This window comes from Hippoglossus hippoglossus, chromosome 22 (assembly GCF_009819705.1).
Source record: "Hippoglossus hippoglossus isolate fHipHip1 chromosome 22, fHipHip1.pri, whole genome shotgun sequence".
In the NCBI taxonomy this organism is placed as follows: domain Eukaryota; kingdom Metazoa; phylum Chordata; class Actinopteri; order Pleuronectiformes; family Pleuronectidae; genus Hippoglossus; species Hippoglossus hippoglossus.
This window is the reverse complement of record NC_047172.1, coordinates 25,727,921-25,737,298: the sequence shown is the minus strand read 5'-3', so window position 1 is coordinate 25,737,298 and position 9,378 is coordinate 25,727,921. Positions and strand designations below refer to the sequence as shown.

At 41.1% G+C, this 9,378-nt stretch overlaps 1 protein-coding gene across 1 annotated transcript in view; it reads right to left on the bottom strand.

Moving 5' to 3' along the window:
• Positions 1 to 3,192: 3,192 nt before the first annotated feature.
• Positions 3,193 to 9,378, bottom strand: part of si:dkey-288a3.2 (protein phosphatase 1 regulatory subunit 37) — a 38,488-nt gene continuing 32,302 nt past the window's right edge. The window contains exons 8-11 of the mRNA XM_034577097.1: positions 7,687 to 7,799; positions 4,498 to 4,639; positions 3,306 to 3,472; positions 3,193 to 3,246 (exon numbers count right to left, since the gene is read on the bottom strand). Coding sequence (XP_034432988.1) covers positions 3,193 to 3,246; positions 3,306 to 3,472; positions 4,498 to 4,639; positions 7,687 to 7,799 — 476 coding nt within the window. The remainder of the gene's footprint in view (positions 3,247 to 3,305; positions 3,473 to 4,497; positions 4,640 to 7,686; positions 7,800 to 9,378) is intronic.

The following is a 9,378-nucleotide window of genomic DNA, read 5'->3' as shown; positions in this document are numbered from 1 at the left end:
TCTGGGCCCTTGACTTAGTTTGTGGTAATTTAAAAACATTTATATCTCGTCTTCAGGCCTGTCTTTGCAGAGGTGTCAGAATCTTTCTGTTAATATCGTTGTACTTTTTCCAAACACACTTTGTGCTCTGCTTCAACATTCTGAGTGAAGGGGTTTATAGTGCATGGAGCAAGTGCCTTCAGGATGTGTCCACATCCACCGCTGATAGTTCAATATTTTGGGCATAATATGCAATAAATCAATCAGAGAGCCATCTCCTACTGCCTTTAAACGCAGTGACACTTGCACTTTGGCCAATTGCTGTTTGTGGAGGTGAGGGGGCTGGGAGAGCACCTTCACCTGTACCAGAGGATCAATCAGCGCAGGTGAGAGCTGTCACCTGATCGATCCTCAGGGTTAAAAGGCAGCGGCTGAGCTGCCTCAGGGAGAGACTCAGAGACACAGACACAGGGAGAGACACGGACGGACTGACGGACGGACGGACGGACGGACGGACGGGTTGAGGTCTGAGTCAGACTGAGCTACAAAGCTAGTTGTTTATGTTGAGCTTGATTTATGTTTAATGGTTTAGTAAATAAAGTGATGTTGCAAAGCAACAGAACCGTGTCTGGCTGTGTGTGGGAGAGCCCTGTGGCATGGTCAACTGCCAAACTGCTAAAATAACAGATTTGTCAGGTTGAAAGAGAGAAAGCTTCTAGGCTTCGAGAGTTCACAAATATTTTAACTGGGTATGCTCTCCTTATTCACCCATCTATGAAGACGCATGTTACTATCTTGACAGTGAGCCTTAAAATAGCAAGTGCCTTCTGCTGCTTTCTGGGTGCTCAGATGAGCTAATTTTACTCTTGTTTATAAGACATAGTTTTCTGTATGTAAAAGAAACAAGTTTTTCTAACATGTCCTATAGTTAAAGAAAGCATTTTCTTCAGAGATAGCTTACATTAGCTTTTTCTAATCCAAGGTGTTCCAAAAAGATAATTGTGTTTTTTGATTAAACCGTTTAAGGAGTGTTTACAGGGCTGACATGTGACTTCTTTCGATTGCTACATATCCAACAGGCACCAAAGTCATGCACATTAGGCAGAATTTCTAAAATGTAAGGTAGTATACATGTAAAGCTTGACCTAACAATGCAGTACAGTTGAGTTAAAATAACTTTATCCTAAACCCCTAAATAAAAGTTCTAAGTTGTCATTCTGGCTTCTTCTCAAAGATCAACGACTCCCGCTGTCCCCCTCCACAGGAACACTGAAACAAGCTACTACACCACCTTCCTGTCGCACTACCCTCTGAGGGGACACACACACACACGCACGCACGCACGCACACACACACACACACACACACACACACACACACACACACACACACACACACACACACACTGCTTCTGTAATTATCATTCAGTGATAACAGCTACACCTTGCTGACATGCAACATTTAAGAGAGGAAACTCCAGTGTTATCACTGAACCCCTGTGCTGGAGAACAGCTGACTGGAAGCGTACACTGGCCAAATGCAAATCCAAATATTTAAGCATCAAACAGGTAAACCGCCTCCCTTGTCTGACCCGTGATTGAGAGAGTGTTGGGCAGAAGGAAGTTTAGTTCATTAGCTGGGTTGACAGAGTCCCCTGATAAGGATGTATAAACAGCTCCAGAGACAACTTGCCCCTTGGAAAAGGCTTCTTTCCACTAGGGCCAGGGTGCATGAATATTTTATTAGGGTAAATAATTAATAATTAACAGCAAACAGGCCAGTGATCAAATGGAGCAGCGTGGCAACAGACATGAAAAATCAGACTCTTGTAAACAAAGACGAGAGGACCCAGATTTCCTCCCCTCATGCAACCTTTTTTTCTCTCCCTTTAAATATGCGCATCTTCAATCGCCCCCTGCAAAGCTGTAAAACTAAACACATACTAAAGTACATGTATGAACACACAAACACCACATCAGCGACTGTAAAATACAGGCACAAAGTGCTGCCATAACCCCCTCAGTCACTCAGTCACATACATGCCCACACTTATTTTCTGTCACAAGATTGAAATTTTCATGTATTCCTTGGCGACCCAGGGAATGTGACTGAGCAAGAACACTTGATCTGGCCACCCGCTGTTTTCTGATGGAAAGATTTGCCTTTTAATACAATTGTTACTCCTCCCACCTGTATATGCCACACCAAGACAAATCCCAGCTGTGTGACTCCAAAACCTGACAGAGCTTAAAAATTCCCTTATTACCATTCGCTTAAAATACCCAGCCACAGTAACTCCCAACAATGGTGGAAATGCTAATCACGTCTCTCGACGGCTTAGAGTAGCATGAAAACCGAGCCACCAATATGGGGGCTTTGGTGCATGAGCAAAAACTGAGGAAGAAGAAAGAAGAAGACGTCCCAGCTTTAATGACACACATTCACAGAAGCGTCAGGACTCTTAAAAGCTGCTTCTCCAAAATCTGGCACATCTTGCCGCTTGACTCTAGCCAGAGGAGACATTTCATAAAAATCTGCCTTAATCGTGTAAACAACACGCAGACAAACAGAAAACCTCTGCAAACAAAAATAAAACAACTTTAGAAGCTGTGTACGGATCGCCTTCAGAGTTAATTTTAAAGTAAGCATCCCGTTCCTTGGAGATTTTAATTAATGCTTTAATATGCAAATACGTTAGCAGAGATAAAATCATGACAAACAGATGGCAAGTGTGGGTAATTATTTTGTGAATCCAGCAGGGGCATGTATTAAAGTTATGGCATCGTTTTCCTCAGGCCTCTGTAGCCATGGAAGGTAGAGAGAGAGAAAAAAACACAAGCATGACTGATGAACTGAGACACAAATGACTTACTTGTGTCTCCAAGTGACAAATCTAGTCTAAAGCCTAAATCAAGTCACCAATATCCCATAATTTAAGATTAAAGGGGGAATTTAAATGAAACATGCCTGGATGAAAGCATCAAGTCATTTGACTGCCTACAGACAAACATGACGTCACACTTGCCTGCACTTTTCCACCAGGAAGGACACAGGTCAGTTATAACAGAAATCAGAAATCAGAAATCACCATTTACATTTTTTGAGCTCTGCAAAAAAAAAGAAAACTTCATTCACCAAAAAAGACTCTAGATGTTAATCGCATTTGTACTAAGGCACATTTACTTTTGTCTTTATCAGTAGTCTAGGTAAAGTCTAGATGCTGCTACCAAAAACCCATGTTCCAGAAGAGGAGCCACTGCACACGTCCTGAGGACCAAACAAGAGAATCAGAGCTTTAACTACATTGCAACAAGAACTGTACCTACCTGCTCCTCTGGGGTTGCATCATCCAAATCCAGATGAGCAAGAGAATGGTTGATCCTCAGGGACAGACACAAGGCCATTAGGCCCCCAACCTTCAACTTGTTCTGACGGAGGTCAAGGCGCTGAATGTGACGGTTCTCTGCAAGGAACTCGGCCAATGCCACAGCACCTCCACACAAGAAAACCCATCAAACACACATCAGAGGAGCATATAGCTGCCAGGCCTGTTTCAGCTCAAAAACGTATCTTGGCTAAGTACCTAAGTGACCTATTTTACCAAGAGTGCACTGTTAAAATTGGCTGAATTGAGGCTTTCCCATATATCAGCGTTTATGTTTACCAAAATGCACAGATACTAACATTTTTATTTTAAAGAATAAACAATGCAGAACAGATGTGCATTTATGTTGACAGTTTACATAATTTTTCTTGATTCAGGTGCTATCAAACGTAAGTGCTTAAGTAGTATTCTGTTTAATACTAAATGCATGTTACTTGTCTTTAAAATATAAATAAATCAACAGACAGTTTGAAATGTCAAAAGCCCCACAAAATAAATCACCATTTCATATAGAAGGAATTTACTATCTTATTGATTTGTTGCCTGACTGCAAACTAATTGGTAACTATATTGTTAATGAATTTCCAACAAAATCATCAGAGGAAGTTTCTTAAATGTTGATATTTTCTGGTTCTCTGTCTTAGCAAACTGAATTTCTTTGGGTTTTGGACAAAACAATGTTTTCAAATGTCAGCTTGGTATCTTGGAAATATAGTGTGCTTTTTTTTAACAATATTTTGACATTTGACAAGTATAAGAAAAGTAAAATGAGAAAATAATCTGCATATTATCCAGTGATAGAAACACTTGCTAGTTGTGGCCCTATCTCTATTTAAACTTTATAGAGACACAAGTGGTTGATGTTAAACCAAAGATGCATCACTCGTATTTAAACTTGACTGATTTGAATGTTTGCAAAGACAAATGCATCACAACGGCATTAGTTTATTCCATGTCTTGATTTTGAATATTTGACTAAATGTCAACAAATTAATGAGAAATTATAGTAAATCCTATATTAAGTTAAAGTTATATAAAGAAATACTATCTTGATGAAATCTTTGGCTCTTATTTCAAATCAAAACAGTGTATCTACTACATGCAAAAGTCATACAGTGTGTGGATTTGTGTACCTTCACAGGTGATGTTAGCTTGGGCCAAGCCGAGCTGCAGCACTGAGCAGTTCACCATGAGAGGTGTCCTGATCACCTGGATGCCCTCGTTCCCCAGGAGGTTCTCAGCCAAATCCAGGACCTGCAGGACCTTCAGCACAGGCTGCAAAACACGGATTCTGGGTTCATATTGATTCATATCATATTGATACCTAGGAAAAGGAGCTATTCAGAAAGGATCCAGGGACATTTGGTATCACCAAAAACTGAGGAATTTGAATCAGGATTTTACATGTAAAAGTATGTCAGTCTGGTTTAAATGACTTTATCCAACGATAAGTCCTTGCTTTAGACTTTACACTGTTGTGTGCTACTTCCAGTGTGCTACTGAGGTTTTAGTTATTATTGTCATGTGGTGATTATTATTCATTTTCAAAATGTTTCCTCTCATGTTAAAAATTTAGAACTTCTGTTTCCAACTCTCCAGAGCCACATTAGCATGGAAGGTTGATTAGCTTTGGTGTAAAAAGCTGGGGGTGTCTTGGGCGCAAGGGGCCCGTGTTCCCCAACAGCTTGAGGAGGATTGTGCCACCCACTCCTTGGTTGCCCCCTCGCCTCGCCACCCTTGTTTAACTCCTCTGGTCACTGCTCTGAAGAGAGAGAGCATGGGGGCGGAAAGAAAGCCATAGGAAAGCAGCAACAGACCCACAGAGCATCCTCTTCTGAGTTAATTTGCACCGCAAACACACTTGAGAGCCCCCCCCCCCCTTTTTCTTTCCTCGCTGAGTTGCGGCACACAGAGGCACCGGCACATCCAACGCATGGCAAGAAGCTTCTCTGGCAAGTAGGGTAGGAGGAGAGGGAGAAAGAGCTTCTCCAATGACTATGCACGAGGGATAATAGCAGACAATTAAAGAGGCGACTGCGTGGTTGAGAGTGTGTGAGAGTCAAGCATGGTTGAAGCCTGTCAAACGTAAACCACAGGAGGGTGAGTGAGAAGTTTAAGGGGGGTAGGAGTGTGAATCCACCAAACGCACAGTATGCTTTCACACATGACATGCTGGCTTTAAACAAAAAAAACAACAACAACAAAAGCATGCAAACTAAATGAGATGGGAGCCATGCTTAACGTATTAACATCAGAAGAAGAATTCTATGAAAATGATGTTGAACGAAGAGTAAATTAAAAAATGATCAGCCAAATTCTACAATCTGAGTCAAGTGGATTTAGACCCAGATATGCCAGCCCTCATCTTAGTCCTTCAAAAGACAAGCCAACCAGCCAGGAGGACAGATAGGATACCCCAACCAGAAAGATTAATAACAGCTTTCTTCGTCATCATATTCAATTCGACCAGCAACTGTATAATTATCGTCATTATGGCCTGCAAGGACATCTACTTATCCCACTGACTGGCAGCACACATGAGCAGCCCTCCTTAACACACATCTATTATTTAATCAAACTGTTCCTTCTTTTGGTAACACCATGGACAGGCGGGGTGTGTGTGTGAGGCAGGCCTTTAATTTCTAGCCTTTTGACTTCCCCAATCGCCACTCACATGACGGTGCAGTTTATCCTGCCAGTCATGCGGAAGGAATGCATGTTATTAAAAGTGTACAATGAAACCTGTGGAGGCGGGACATTTTTCAGATTGGGAGTCCCCTGGATGAGGCTCAGCATTCTTCATTTCCTGAATTCTGGATTGAGGAAAACAGATTAGCTCAGCTAGTGTAAAGCTAATAGGACTACTAGGATGTGTTCACCTACATGCGTCATCTATTAAACTTCTGTCAGTCATGGGAGAGGGACCCCTCACATGTGGGTCTCTCTGAGGTTTCTATGTTTTTTTCCCCCTGTTAATAGGGTTTTTTGGGGTACATTTTCATTACTCTTGTTGAGAGCTAAGGACAGAAGATGTCACATCTTGTTACGAGACAATTTGTGATTTGTGAATAAAGTCGATAAATTCGTTACCTCAAGATCCTTCTCCTCACCTACAGAGTCCTTAAAAATCAAGCTCCGTCATATATCAAAGAGCTCATAACACCGTATTGTCCCATTAGATCACTTCGCTCCCAAAATACAGGCTACAACCAGAGTCTTCAGCTACCAGGCTCCTCTCCTGTGGAACCGGCTCCCACTCTGGGTTCGGGAGGCAGACACCATCTCTACATTTAAGGTTAGACTTAAAAACTTTCCTTTTTGATAAAGCCTATAGTTAGGCAAGTCCTGAACCATCGCTTAGTTAAGCTGCTTTAGGTCTAGACTGCTGGGGGAACTCCCATCATGTACAGAGCACTTCACCCCTTCTTTTCTCTGCCCTCACATTTATTTATTTTACTACATGTCACTAACTTTGTGTTTTTCCATCCCATAGTACATGAAACATGATGGTACAAAACTGTTCCTCTCCCTCTCTCATTGTCATACCAAATCCATTTGTAATGAATCCTGCCTGCCTGCTGAAGACAATACAATCTTTATGGATGCTTTAACACTTAGTGATGTGGGCAGGATTTCTCCCAGTGCTGCTGATGGTCTGTGTTTTTTGATGCTGGTTGATGCCGGTTTCAACTTTTAAAATAAACTGTGTACCCTACAATATCTCTCACAGGGGATGGGGGGTAGCTTAGAGGTAATGGCAGAATTGGCATGATATCAAGGGGGGCAGATATTTGGTCATTTTGGTTTAAAGGGGATACGATATCGCCTACTGACTGTGACTAATACATTTTCCCTTAGACTTATTAGTGACAAGTATTTTGAGAGAATGAATGAGACGCCTGCTAACAACCCCCTGTAACTGTAAGTCCAATTTAATGTTCACAACCCCGCACCCAAAATCAGACCCTGCTAATTTTGCTGCCAGAGGGACGTGCTTGATGATCCAGCAAAAACATAATTTTAAGCATAACGGCCTTAATAGAGTGTGTTGCTCTGGTCTGTATTTACTCTAAATAGAGAAAGGGAAGTTTATTTTCTAAATATCTCAGCACTGACTTAAAATATAAGGATTTTCTGTAGTGTTAAAGGCCCACATCATGTTGCAGAATATGCCTAATAAAAACTTTTTTCGTCTTGTACACAATGACCGGAGACATTTGTCTGAAGCTCTCTCGCTTTTATTTTTTTTATGCTGACTGCTTCATTTTTTAAAATTCTATTACTATCTATTATTTCACTAACATCTGGTATTTCTTCCTTACCAGAGTCTTGGCCAGATGGACCATGCCCTTTGCAGTGATCTGGTTGTTCCTCAGCAGTAAGACCTTCAGACCTTTTGTCTGCCACCTCAGACCATCACACAGTTCCTCCAGACCTGCATAAAAAATATAATTAAATTATAGTAATTAGCAGAGCATGTTCAAATTAACTGCTTGTCTGTGCTAACAGATGTTTAGTGGAAGTGTTACTGCAGTATTATTTATGACTTGCGCTTCAGTAACGATGACAACCAATGTGCTTAACCTTTTCACATACATGTATCTGTACTGAGATTATAAAGCTGGAATGTGCAGGTTTGTATACAGTGTGATGAGGCTTTTCAGTTTTCATTCACAGAGTGAGATGAGAAGTTTATCAAGACAACCATGTACCTCCCACTAAAAATACAATCTGCTGTTTGTACACTGTAAAAAAAAAAACATGGTGATCAGTGTGTAGAGTAGGTTTTCTAAATTATCCCGAAAAAAGAGTTGGGCGCCAGACAGGGAGTCTTCACCTGTCAATGAATTAAAATATATCACGGTAAGAGAGCTAACCTGGATTTCTCTCACAGGGGATGGGGGGTAGCTGAGAGGTGATGGCAGAATTGGCATGATATCAAGGGGGCGAATATTTGCTCATTTTGGTTTAAAGGGGATACGATATCGCTTACTGACTGTGACTAATACATTTTTCCCTGAGAAAAATGTTCCCTTAGACTTATAAGTTACAAGTATTTCAAGAGAATGAAAGATTAATAATGGCCCATGGTAGAGCAAACCCATATTATCAGTCCACAACAAAATTTAGTAGCAGTAAAGTTACCATGACATTAATACTCTCAATATTGGATCATTCTGCCTTCCCAACATCTCTCCACAAACTTTTTTTGTGTCTTTTGTTCTTTTTTTTAGGCTTTACACAGCTAATGGTACAAATGGCAATAACTCCAAGGTGTTTTTGCCCTTCTGTCACCACACCTACAACAGCTGTCTGAGTACAGGTTATGAGGTGATACTGTGCCTTCTCAAAAATGTAGTTACTCCACTTCAGCACTGTGATGCTACGGATATACCTGGTGGACGAGTGGTTGTGCTTATTTCTACAACAGCATGCATGCGAGTTGAAAAACGGCTCAGTAGTCTCTTGTCACTTGTTAACCTGGTTACAGAAGGCATCAAAGGAAAATAAATCCCAAACAATCCATTCCATTAATCTATTTATATTAGATAGAATGGTTTGTAATGACAGTAAAGAGATTTGGCTCCAGATAGTGTTGCCATCTTTCTAGAGCCCAAATGATTGCAAGGCACTTTTTTCTGTTAAAGAGTAATTTCTCTCAGCTCGGTTCAAAGTTTGACTGGCATTAGCAAGAACGACTTCGCTTCCAGTGTCTGCTCGCTGTGTCAACACAGCTCCAAGACCTGTATCACTTGCATCAGTATAGACAAAGTAAGGAAAGTCAAATTTGGGTGACCTAAGATGGGTGGTGAGATCAAACTGGACATTAATTTGTCAAAGGAATTCTGGCATATTTAATTCAAGAAGAAAGATTTTCCTTTTTCTTGAGATCATTCAAGGGCTCAGCAATTTTTGAGAAGTCTGGTGCAAATTATGATACCATCTGGCATGCCCCAAGAAACTCTGAACGTCCTTGAGGTTAGTCCGTACTGGATTGGACCGATTAGGATCAG